Below are 11,996 nucleotides of genomic sequence, written 5' to 3'. Positions count from 1 at the left end.
CTATAATTTCTCTGTTTTGTTTATTTAGTTATACTAATTTCTGTTTTGTTTGTTCACTAATTTTCATGCCAATTATTCCTAATTAATTTGGTGTGCAAAAGCTAGAAGGCCAATCATGTTTCAACCTTTTTTAATCTAAAATGGCTAGCAATACATATAACATGTTTCTACCTTTCTTGTCGCCTACCGTTTGAGAAATTAGGCCTCACTTTTCCATTTTAAACTCAAATCTTTTAAGTTATTAAGTTACGGTATAGATAGTGAGTTGATACGAGATTTATTGAGATGAACATTAAAAATTAAATAAAATATTATTAAAATATTATTTTTTAATATTATTATTATTTTAATATTTTAAAAAAATTGAATTGATCAAGAGAATAGTGTAACACTATTTTCGTGTCTCTCCATACACATTTCATGTCCGTACAACTTGCCTCACAAAAACTCGTTTCAATGGTGTTCGTGGGTAAGTGATCACCTAAGCTTTGATCATATGGGAAGGAAAATGGGTCATTCAAGATCTATTGTTATACAACTAAAGATATTTGAGGTGTCAAGGGAAGGCCAATGGGTGACCCTTACTTAAAAAGGGTGGAAGTTTGTGAAAAATATGAGCTTGGAGTTAGTCGCAGCTCGTTGGTTCACCAAAGTTTTAGAGGATTATGTGAAGGTTGGGAGGAAGGAATTCTATGCAGGCCATCAGGAAGGTGGTAGAGGTTTTATAGCACAGAGATGCTCAAACTCATAATGAGTGTTCTTGGCACTGGTAGAGTAATAACAGGGTGGGCGTCGAAATTGTATCTTCATCCCTGAAGACATAGATGGAATGGGATGGCAAAAAGTGGCGTAGGCGTTGAGAGAGGTTGGTCGAGAAGGTTATTTTGTTGGGGCAGCACTGTTAGCGGCGAAGGTAGAGCCACTACAGCTTTCTTCCCTGTCATACATGGAGGTTCTCCAACAACCGAGATGTTTGGACTTGTCACGTCAACATGCTAAGCGGGATGTCAGTTCTATAAGAGCCTCAACGTTGCAACCTAAAAGTGTCGTTGTTTCTGCAGGAACCCAGGGACATGAGGGTGGTGACAGGGGAGTTGTTGGCCTACAAAAGAAAATAATCATTCAGGTAATGACTGAGATGCAGAACTAGCTGAGGGACTTGCAACTTAATTTAAATTGGATGAAACGATGTGTTGAGGAGGGTAGAGGGTGGGGATGGGCTTGGGTCTTTTAAAGGAGAAGGGGCCTATTCATCTAGGGGTAAGCAGAACAACTATGAGGTTGCTAAAGGGACAGGTGCTAGGTCACAACCCATTGGGCTTAATGGGCAGGCTAGTAAAGACAAGAAGCCCATGGTTTCAATGGGTACCCATCGGGTTCAAGAAAACAGACCAAACAGATATGTTTAGAGGAAACGTAACCCACTTGCATTTGGCACTGTCGGCAACAGTAGGTGGCAGCCACCTGCATAGGCGAAGGGCCAGAGGACCTCAGCGAAGGCTACAGAACCACTAATGGGGGCTACGTAGTCGGAGGTTGCACTCACAGAGCCTCATGTTACGGATTTCTACGCCATCCCTACCTCCAATGTGTTGGGTCCAGCATATACCAGTTCAAGGAAGAATGCTGGTGCTTTAATTGCAACAACAGCTCCGTTTCGATTGCTGGAGGTCATATTTCCAATAGAGGGGGTCCAACGTGTGGTCAGCCAATGAGTTGTCAGCCATTGGCAAGGAGATACCACGTGAAACAGATGTGTTGGGCCCGCAGGTTAATCCAGTGATAGGAGATCCCACGGTGAACCCAACATACCCTCTAAGAAGCTTAGCAACAGCGAAGAAGGACTCGGGAGAAGGAGATGAAGAGGTCGTGGGGTTGCAAGAGTCTGAAGAGGCCAAGATACCGATAGTGGGGTCGTGAAGATCGGAGGAACCATTGATGGTGGCTCAAAAGGAGCTCTTAGTGGTTTTGATGGTAAAATTAAATTTAAGTAAAATAGCAATTGGGAAACAAATAATTTAAGTAAAATTAAATTATTAATTAATATATGATTAGAATAATTATAAATTTAAAAAAATTATTATTAAAAAAATAATATTATACTATTATTTTGATTAATTTAATATAAAATTATATCTTAAATAGTTTGATTTGATGTAAAGCATGTACCTTTAATTAAACTTTAAAAATAACTTTAATAAAATCAATGTGAATACTTTATGGTGACAGCCTCGGTTGTGGTTTTTATGGGTCGTGATTAAGAAAATATATTTTAATAATATTATAATATATTTTAATTTTTTAAAAATTTATATAAAAAAATTTTAAAAAATACATATAAATAAAATGCTAGATCCAAAGCTCCCAACGTGAGCTCCCAACGGGAGCCCAGCGTTTTTCTTAGTTTTATATATCTATGCATGCTTTCAAATAATATTTTAATTTTAATTTTTTGTTATATACAAATTTTTATAGATCTTACCGCCCTCTGTATATAAATTCCGGCTTCATCCCGTTGTCACGTCAATCGATCAAAAGAGCCACATAACGTACCAATACCATTTGGCAGTTATTTTTCTAATGAAAAATTGATATAATTTATAAAAACGCAGACGCACAGTATATCCAAAATGATGAACTCATTATTTTTCACGACACATTGACGCAGACGCACATCGGCTCATATACATCGAACAAGCAGACGCAGACGCAGACGCTCATATACATCGAAAACGCAGACACAGTTTTTTCCTTTAAATATACTGTTTTGACAGTTCTGATAGGCCTTCCTTATCTCTTGCAACTCGTCTTTGCAGACTTTGGTCTGCTCGCAAACCACTTCCAAGTTGGAATTCTCCCGAATCACCTAATACTTCCATTATATAGCGCTTGAATATTCGAAATTCCCGAGCTTTTGCTTACCCCAAATGCTCTGCTAGTTTTGCTTTTGTGATCGGAGAAGTAAAAGCCTCTCAGTCTCTCATAGACCGTTCGGCATTTCGTGCGATCAGCCGAGCCTGTCAGGATGATGCTTCAATTCCCGGACCCGGTCAAGCTGAAAACCAAGAAGGTAGTCTGAATTGAAAACGCGTGAAATGGGGTTTTCTTTTTCTACGGGAAGGTCCTGGATGAAATGTTTCAAAGTAACTATTCGTGATCGATTGTGTTTGCAAATGTTTGCTTACAGCTTGTGTTTGAGGAGGCATATGCCGCACGTGACTCTGCTACGCTTGAGCAAATGAAGGAGCTCAGCTCCAAGCGCAGAGTGATTGAGGAGTCCATCAACGAGAGCAGCTCCATCACCAAGGCTATTGAAAGAGAAATCTCTGGTGGGTTGACATCTCACATTCAGCAGGTAAAATTTTGTTCTTTTGTCTGCAAACAGTTTTTTTCTCGTCTTTTATATCGCTCCTTATTTAGTATGAATGCTTTTGATGGTTTATACGTTGTTTTCAATTACCGCACGTTATATGAGTAAGCTGCATTTTGGTTTAATTGGTATTTTTGGAAATCGAGTCCCTTCTATTTGATTGCATGCTAACGTACATTGTCTATCTTTTCTTTCTTTGCCGTGTGTCTGTTAATGCTATTCGACTGCGTGAGCATTTTTTTTTTTTGGTGGGGGCCGTGAGATAATGCTACCCGATGAATTTGGGTGATTGGGTGTAGTTTAGTCCATATTCTATCGATTTATTTATTTATATATTTTTGGATTGCATCAGGGCCTTCGCAGGCTTGAAGGGTATCTGCCATTATTGGAAAATTTTATTTGCTATACAGATTTGATTAGTAGCAACGGTCTGATGCTGCGGTGGACTTCAAATCTGAAGATACGATGGACCAGTGCTCTGAGCTCATCATCTTCTTTCTTTAACCTTAGGGGCCCAAAGTTTTTCCAAATTGACAACTTGCGGTTTGAGCTTGGTATGACCCTTTTTCTTTATGGTGCAATCCTTCGAGAGAGGGCTTTGGAAGCTCTGCCAGCAGGTGTGCGATACTCTGTCACTCTTTATCACACTCACCTCTGTACATAGTTTGTAGTTTTGACCAGTTCCTTTGCATTCTTTGTCGTAGATTTGGTGCAATCTGCCACCTTCTTCAGAGAAGCTGCTGGAGTTTATCATCACCTGGCTAATGAGGTTCTTCCTTCTTTACAGCATGCTTTGCCTGCAGAAAGGCCACCAGAAGCTGTCTCATCTGTGTCCACTATCATGAGCCTCATTTGTTTGGCAGAGGCCCAGGTTAGTGATTCAGGTGTCACTTTTTATTTTCTTGTGAGAGACAAATATTAATACTTGCATCCCGTTCTTTTCTTTTCTTTCTCTTTTTTTTATTATTATTTTTTATTTGTTGTTGTTTGGGGGGGGGGGTTTACTTTTTTGTGATAATAGATTTTATTATGCCAATGTAATAGGCTGTGACTATAAGGAAGGCTGAAGAAAAAGGTATTGCTATAAGCGTCTTGGCAAAATTGCACCAAGGTGTTACCCAGTTACTAGATGAAGCTGATGTCATTTCTAGAGAGTGCAGAGATATTTCATCGCGCTTTGTGGTATGTATGGTTTTTGTGCAATTTTCTTGGCTGTATTTGAATCTTGATTCGGTACAAAAGTGGTAATGTGCATTTTGTGTCACAATTGAAGTTCACAACTAGCTTTATTCGTGAAATGGTCTTCCACACCTGGCTCAGAAAAATGCAAGTAGTGGAATGACCACCTCAGATGCCTTGAAAATGAGCTGTGTCGACTGAAGGCATTACAAGGGAGACCCAAAAGGGTGGATTAAGGAAGTAAGAAAAGATATGGTTTCCTATGGTTTAATGGTGTAACAGATGTGGCTGATGGGTGGTATGCAATGTGAAATTGAAAGTGATGAAATGTTTATACTAATTCATATCTTCGATATAAATTCTACGAGCGCCATTATTTTGAATTCGCAAGAGAGAAAGCAAATACATATAGTCTTGGACAGCAGGGTTGATTTGTATGAATAGGAGGGACGGGGAAAAAAAATGGTTAATAACTTGATATCTCAAATAGTTTAAACTTGAGCTTTTTAATATGATCATTTTGTTGGGACATTTTTTGATCTGGACCTTTTAGGTTACAATAGAATATGCACAATGGCATTCTCTTTTGTCTTTGTGCATGCTTATGTGACTGAACGGTATTACATTTACACTTAATTCGGTTACATAATACTTAAAAATCTTAGCCGAGATGCTTATATTCGGTATCGTTTTTAGTAGGATAAAAGAAAACATTGAAGATTGGCATTGGAGTATGGTAGCAATAAAGCCATAGAAAGTGGGGACAGCTTTTCCTGCAATCATAGTAGTTTGTTGTTCATTATATATCGGCTTGGAACTACATTTGCTTATGTGAGAATGTGATAACTTTGGTGGTTCTATTGGTCCGTTCACTTTGCTGTATTGAGTTAAGGTCATATTGAGAAAAGTTTCAGCCTACAACAACTGAACTGGGCATCTGCTTGGTAGTGTTTCAAGCCAATGATACGTTGGTTCGAGTCTTTATCTTTATGGTCTGATCTGAGTCGAGTAAAATCTTGGATCTTCTTTGTCCAGCTTACATCAGGCCTTCCAACTGACTAGTTTAGTGCCAAGGTTGGTTTGGTTTTGGGAAAAAATGCTCATATATGGCATCTGTTTCGTTCTTTCTAAGAACCAAATGAAAGTTGTTTAAGTCTTGGGTATCTGGTTTAGCTTGCCTTTACAACCTCTAGACCATTATGCGCAATGAATTTTCTACTCGATCAATTTATGCCCGTGCCATGAAATATGTCTCTGCAAAGTATTTTTCAAAGTATCCCATGTATTTCATTTTAGATAATGGCTGTAGCCTGTAATGTTGAGCCAATAAATTGTTGCATGAAATCTATTATTATTAAAAATATGATTTTGTTTGTGACAAGATTGTAGCCGTGATCTGCAAACAGGATGGCTATAATCATTTTTTTTATATAAATTTTTCTTATTTTTGAATATGGCGATCATGTTTCTTGATTGCTGGACCTGTTCTTGAAACCAATAACAAGGTAGTTTTCATCATACATGTGAGTATCAGTGCTTGATTTTCATAATCTCTTTTGCCCAAGTAGTTGGATGAGAGTAGTATGTGTTTTTTTTTCCCCTTGATTACAGTAACTTCTTGGCTTTGATGGTGGAATTCACATGATCTACATAAATGTATCAGAGAACCCTATACACACAGCACATAATATGAGTGATCTCTCACCTTTTATGGATGTGGGGATTGTATACAGTATAATTTTCACTGTTTGTTGATAGATTCTCTTGGATGCACTTTCTGGACTGTACAGGAATTTATATTGTCGTGCAAAGCTATACATGAGTTAAGAAGTCAGAAATATCTTGCTGAATCTGTGAAGATTGCTGGCCAAGTCGGAGTTGCAGTTGGAGTTCTTCGTCTTGCACTGATCAACATTAAAAAGAAGATGCCGGGTGAAGAGTCATGGAAGTCAGTGTTCAGGAAGGAAATTTATAATGTTTCTGAAATGCTCAGGAAATTCGAACATGAGAATGAATTTGTCTGGCATGAGAAGATCGCATCCGGGGATGAGTTGCCATTACCCCAAGGTAAGAAAATTGTGAGTATTATACCCTACAATCGCCAAAAATGGGAGAGCGTACCTGTGTTCAAGATATAAATCTACATAGAAGTAAGCTGTATTTATGGACGAAATAAATACTAGAATATTTTTCTTTAAAATGCCTTTTTCTTTTTGGGTCGCTGTTCATTAAGATAGTTGAGTTGTATGGACTAAGATGACCAGGTAACTTTCAAGCGTTTAATGAGTAGAATCCATTAAAAATGGTGTATGGGCAGATTATGAAATCATCACAGGCTTTTTACAAAGAATCTGGTCTTTTTTTCAATGCACTTTTCCATCCATCCAACAGTAGAATAATGTGGTAGTTTTTACCGTTGGTCAAACGTAAAATACCAGCCATCAGATGGAAGCAGTGTGTCGGCATGTGCCAACTGCCAAGTGGTCGTAAAATCGAAATCATTTACATATTTTTTTTTTCAAAAATGATACTTTCACCCGAGAGGGATAATCCCGCGTACCCGTAGTTCTACCCGGAACCTCGTTCGTTCGCACCATCGTTTTGAAGCCCAGAACCTCGTTTTCACCTCAGCAAGGAACAAAAGTGGGAACAAAACCCATCTATCTTGTTTCCAGGTTGTAATCCAGATTGTAATCCCTTTAAAATCCACAGCCAAAAGGGGTAAAATGATTGTAAAGAACTGTAGAAACCTCAATCGATTTTCCAAACCAAAAATGCATAACCTTACAACTCAAAAGTTTGTTTGCAACAACAGAATCCAAAATCCACAAGGGTTTCACCACAGGGAGCCCACCACTGAAAGACCTGTATTGGAGTTACGAAGGGCACAAATCACATTAAGTTGTTTTTCTAAAATATTTAAATTGTAGGAGCTTGAAAAAAGAAAATTGAGGTCAACTTCAAGTTCTTAAGTTTACTATCAGGAAGATTACTGCAGATGATATGGGTGACCCGGCGTCTTGATAAATAATTCTCAAATCTTCCACCATGCTTCAGGAAAATACATTATACTTTGGTCTATCCTCCAAATAAAACAGAGGCAAATAGAAGCAAAAACTGGATAAAACAGAGGCATAAACCTTGGTCTACCCACAACGGCACGACGACACTCTCTCTAACACAAAAATCGACCACAGGGGTAGATAAGGGTTCGACGGCACAGTGTTCGCACAGCGACGATGTTTCTTCTAGGATGGGTTCAACGCCACGATGGGGTTGGTTCGACCGGACGAATGCAATATCACTTTCGTCACTCGTGGATGGAAGTACGATTTTGGCACTGGTAAGAGCAGTTTGATTTGTCTGAAATCGATTTTTATTTTTATTTTTTAATAATATCGACTGACGTGGCATTAGCCGATCCCATTGTTTGATTTTTTGTTCTCTTTTTTTAAGAAAAGGAAAATTAAAAGGATGAACGTCGAGGAAATTTGGGTGGTTTTAACTTGAAAGACGCTTTTCACAAACAATAATAATTCGGGGGAAGCCGAGCGCTCTTAACTGCCATGGCCGTGGTTCAGTTCAACTCTCTTCCCCGCTTGTGCAGAACCACAGCACCCTTATCTCCAATCTCATACACCCGTTTAGTCTCAACTGTTAGCATTCCCGTCTGCACTGCTTCCAACGTATTGAAGCTCCCGACCACCAGGTCAACCCCCCTTCTCTCTCTCTCTCTGAGATACGTGAATTGCTTCAAAGTTCATACTGAGAGCTGTAGTACCGTTGATACTTTACTTGCAGGCGGAATAGGGCTGTTTCTGCTCTGGTTTCTGAAGAGAACGCAGTCGGGTCGAGTTCTTCTGGAACTGATGTGTTCAAACTCACTTACTTAGAGGTGGGTTTTCGTTTTCTTTATTTGGATATTTCATAAAGTTGCTTAATTTAGAGGCTTTGTGGGCATATATTAGAAATTACCTTTTGTTTAGGGGAATAGTTGGTTGTGGGATGTTGGTGGATTGACAATACTGGTTGATCCAATCTTGGTGGGTAATTTGGATTTTGGAATTCCCTGGCTTTATGATGCTGCCAAGAAGTTTTTGAAGAAATTCCAGGTATTTCTTCGCTAGCTATTTCCTGGTTTGTACTTTCGTTTTTGTACATGTAGTCCTTCCGTTGGTAAACTTCTATTGGGAATTGATGAACTTGTTCTGACTGGTTTGCAACTTAGTGCAGCTTAGCGATCTTCCTGAAATTGATTGCTTACTGATTACACAAAGCCTTGATGATCATTGCCATCTGAAGACCCTGAAGCCCCTCTCTGAAAAGTCCCCAAATCTTAGAGTCGTAGCAACTCCCAATGCTAGGCCACTGTTGGATCCCCTTTTTAGCAATGTATGTATTTCTGCAATCTTGATCTTTTCTTTTCGACTGGATACTCGATGCTGATTTTGTCTTTAATCTTAATTGTATGTTGTTGATTTACGGAGGATCAAACATTCTCTGTAGACACCCAAAGAGAAAATAGGATTGAACATTTAGTTTGACATTGTGAATTCATATGCTACACCAAAATTGTTTTTATACCATAGTCACTACCAATTTCAGGTCACGTACATAGAACCTGGTCAGAGCTCTGTTATTGAAGCAAGAAATGGTTCTACAGTCAGAATTCAGGCCACTCCAGGGCCAGTTCTAGGTCCTCCATGGCAGCGCCCGGAGAATGGGTAATGCTTATTGTGCTTTAATTTGCCATTGTGAATTTAAATACTATATCTTCTGGATTCGATTTCCAAGAAATGGTGACTTTTATACGGAGGATCTTTGCTCTTACATGATAATTGATATCTAATCTAGGTTATGTAGATATTTTTCTAGTAATTTATGCTTTTTGGTGTAATTTGTGGTCAGGTATCTTGTCAATTCTCCTCAAGGCCAACAGACTCTTTACTATGAACCCCACTGTGTATACAACAAGAGTTTTCTGGGAAAGGAAAGGGCTGACATTATCATCACACCAGTCATAAAGCAGCTTCTGCCTAAATTTACACTGGTTTCGGGACAAGAAGATGCAGTTCAACTTGCAAGAGTGCTGCACGCCAAGTACACCACTATTGCATAAATTTTGCCTGCTAAATCAATAATATTGCATTAGTTAACTTTTTTGTTGGCTTCTTTCTACTTTGTATAGGTTCATCGTGCCAATGAAAAATGGGGACCTTGATAGCAAAGGGCTTCTTTCTAGTATAATTCAAGCTGAGGGAACAATAGAATCATTTAAGGTGTGCATTCTTTTACTCAATGTTTTTTTTTAAGTAAATGTTGAAGAACAGATGACTCCAGGCATCGTATTGAATGACACAGAACACCATATTTTTTGTTTTGGTGGGTGAAGGGGAATTTAGGACTGCTTTTGTATTCTCTGAGTTGAATGTGACTGGCATGGCCTTCCCCTTTTTAAATCCTTGCTTACTCAAAATTTATTGGCGAACTGTAGTAATGTTTAATATACTTTTGAACATTGTCATCATTTTGATTTCATGAAAAAAGAAAGTTGCGGTGCTCTCCAAGTAATAGGGCTGGATGCTTTTTCCAACTTTTCTAAGTCGACTTGTAGTTGTACCAAAGACTTTCCAGATGATTGATAAGCTTGCCAAGTTGGTGAAAGTTGAGAGTCAATATAATTTATCCTAGCTCCAGCGTTGTTTTTGCCTAAATTTGTATTCACTTCTGAACTTACTATTGTGCTTGTGAAACTCATTTGGGAGACAACAGAAACTACTAAAAATATACTTCATTTGGATAATAGTCGTGATATTACTTTATACATTGTTCAAAGATGTCAATGGAAACCAAGCCTTCATGTTGTCTTGGTTGATTCACTGTCTGTTTCCTGCCAGCAGGTCTAAATCATGTCATTTCTGAAAGTCATACCAAACTCCACGTGTTGAAATTTTTGCTTTGTTGAATTAAAAGAGTTGCATATCTTGTAGAAGTTCTAGCAGGGAGTATTGTTACATCATGTGGGTCAAGAGCATACAAAGCGGATTTATGTATCCAAATAAATTCTCTTCGTTGCTCGTCCAAAACCTGTATGACTTTTTGCACTGTTTCAACCGGTGAGTAGTTGAGAGAGAGTGGGGGAGTCGGTTTCTGGCTTTTTCTGGGTATCCTATCTCTCAACTACTCACTGGTTGAAACAGTGCAAAAAGTCATACAGATCCTTTTAACTGATGAATGGTTTATGGGGGAGTGGGAGACCAATTCTGGCATTTCTGTGCACGGTAATTTTAAAATCAGTCACAAAATTACTGATAATAGACATTAAATTTTGTTACTGCAGCAATTTCCCTCATCTTTGCTTAGGTCGCATTTTTGTAATAGCTATGCATCTGTTGGATATGTCCATCCTGCAAATGTGACAAGCAACTGAGAACTGAACTGGTTTCCAATGCAGGAGCTATTGTCAAAGGAACTACCAGATGCTCAGGTCTTAGAGCCTACTCCTGGTGTACCACTAGAAGTCCCAGCACCTTCAAATCTTCCGTAGTGCATCTTTATACTCTACCATCTATTCAAGGTATGCACATAAAATCATGTCTATTTTCCTCCCATTCACGTAGTATGTTTGTTTTCAAGTACTATTCGAATAAAAGAGTACAACACGATTACTGATCCTTTAATTCGCAGTTGTGTATACGATGTTTGAGTTTTATAAATTTCAGGTAGGATCTCTAAATTAGAAGGTGATGGCAGGTAGGAAAGCTCTAAGTACTGTGGTATAGCAAGCGCTACTAGCAACATAATTTAGGCATGGTTCTGTGAAAGGAGACTAAAGGTGGTCCTGACTCCTAAGTCCATGATCCACTAGACTCTTTTCTTTAAACCATTGAAGAGCTGCAATTATCTGAATTTGTATGATCTAACTGCAGGCAGGGAAGCAGTGATTTTCTAGTAGTTTTGTTAATGTCAATCCATCTTGACAGCTAGAGAAATTACCAATCAAGTTAAATACATTACATAAAAGGGATATAAAAAGAACAAGGGCAGTAAAGTCTCCAATTTCAGTGTTGGATGTTTACTCTTAAACGTGCAAATTAAGCACATGCACATGAAAGAATGTGAAGACACAGAGAAAATCTTGAAGCTCCAACCTCCATTTGGTAACTGGTAAAGGACGTAGCCTTTGTAATGTTGTGCATTAACGTTATTTTCCATCAAGAACTCAGTATATATATATATATATATATATATATATATATATCTATATCTTGCCATCAATTGCTAGAAACCAAACAATATGCGGACTGATAAATTCAACATATTACAATATGCAGTGGCAAACTGTCTCGGGTGTCGACCATAGTTTGTTTTCGCGAATCCTTTTTTATGTTGTGCCGTTCAATTATATTCGTTGAATCGAAGAGTTCTTGCGTAGAGCATGTCTCTA

At 38.4% G+C, this 11,996-nt stretch overlaps 2 protein-coding genes across 4 annotated transcripts; both read left to right on the top strand.

Moving 5' to 3' along the window:
* The first annotated feature begins 2,708 nt into the window (after positions 1–2,708).
* On the top strand, positions 2,709–6,687 carry LOC109002621. Its single transcript, XM_018980462.2, has 6 exons — positions 2,709–3,070; positions 3,188–3,355; positions 3,723–3,987; positions 4,075–4,241; positions 4,415–4,552; positions 6,340–6,687. The coding sequence occupies exons 1-6, from the start codon at positions 3,026–3,028 to the stop codon at positions 6,685–6,687; spliced, it is 1,131 nt and encodes a 376-aa protein (XP_018836007.1). The 5' UTR covers positions 2,709–3,025.
* Positions 6,688–7,708: 1,021 nt separating this feature from the next.
* LOC109002637 lies at positions 7,709–11,627 on the top strand. 3 transcript variants are annotated; one of them, XM_018980497.2, is made up of 10 exons: positions 7,709–7,892; positions 8,006–8,258; positions 8,351–8,444; positions 8,536–8,661; positions 8,783–8,941; positions 9,155–9,273; positions 9,458–9,649; positions 9,738–9,828; positions 11,004–11,126; positions 11,237–11,627. In XM_018980497.2, exons 2-9 carry the CDS (start codon positions 8,116–8,118, stop codon positions 11,094–11,096), a joined length of 1,017 nt encoding a protein of 338 aa, XP_018836042.1. In that variant the 5' UTR covers positions 7,709–7,892; positions 8,006–8,115; the 3' UTR covers positions 11,097–11,126; positions 11,237–11,627. The 3 variants fall into 3 exon arrangements, with proteins under 3 accessions (XP_018836042.1, XP_018836026.1, XP_018836034.1); XM_018980481.2 differs by having other exon boundaries at positions 7,710–7,892; positions 11,272–11,627; XM_018980489.2 differs by having other exon boundaries at positions 7,711–7,892; positions 11,303–11,627.
* Positions 11,628–11,996: the final 369 nt, after the last annotated feature.

The sequence above is a fragment of the Juglans regia genome, chromosome 15, assembly GCF_001411555.2.
Source record: "Juglans regia cultivar Chandler chromosome 15, Walnut 2.0, whole genome shotgun sequence".
NCBI classification, from domain to species: Eukaryota; Viridiplantae; Streptophyta; class Magnoliopsida; order Fagales; family Juglandaceae; genus Juglans; species Juglans regia.
This window is presented reverse-complemented; position numbering and strand designations above follow the sequence as displayed.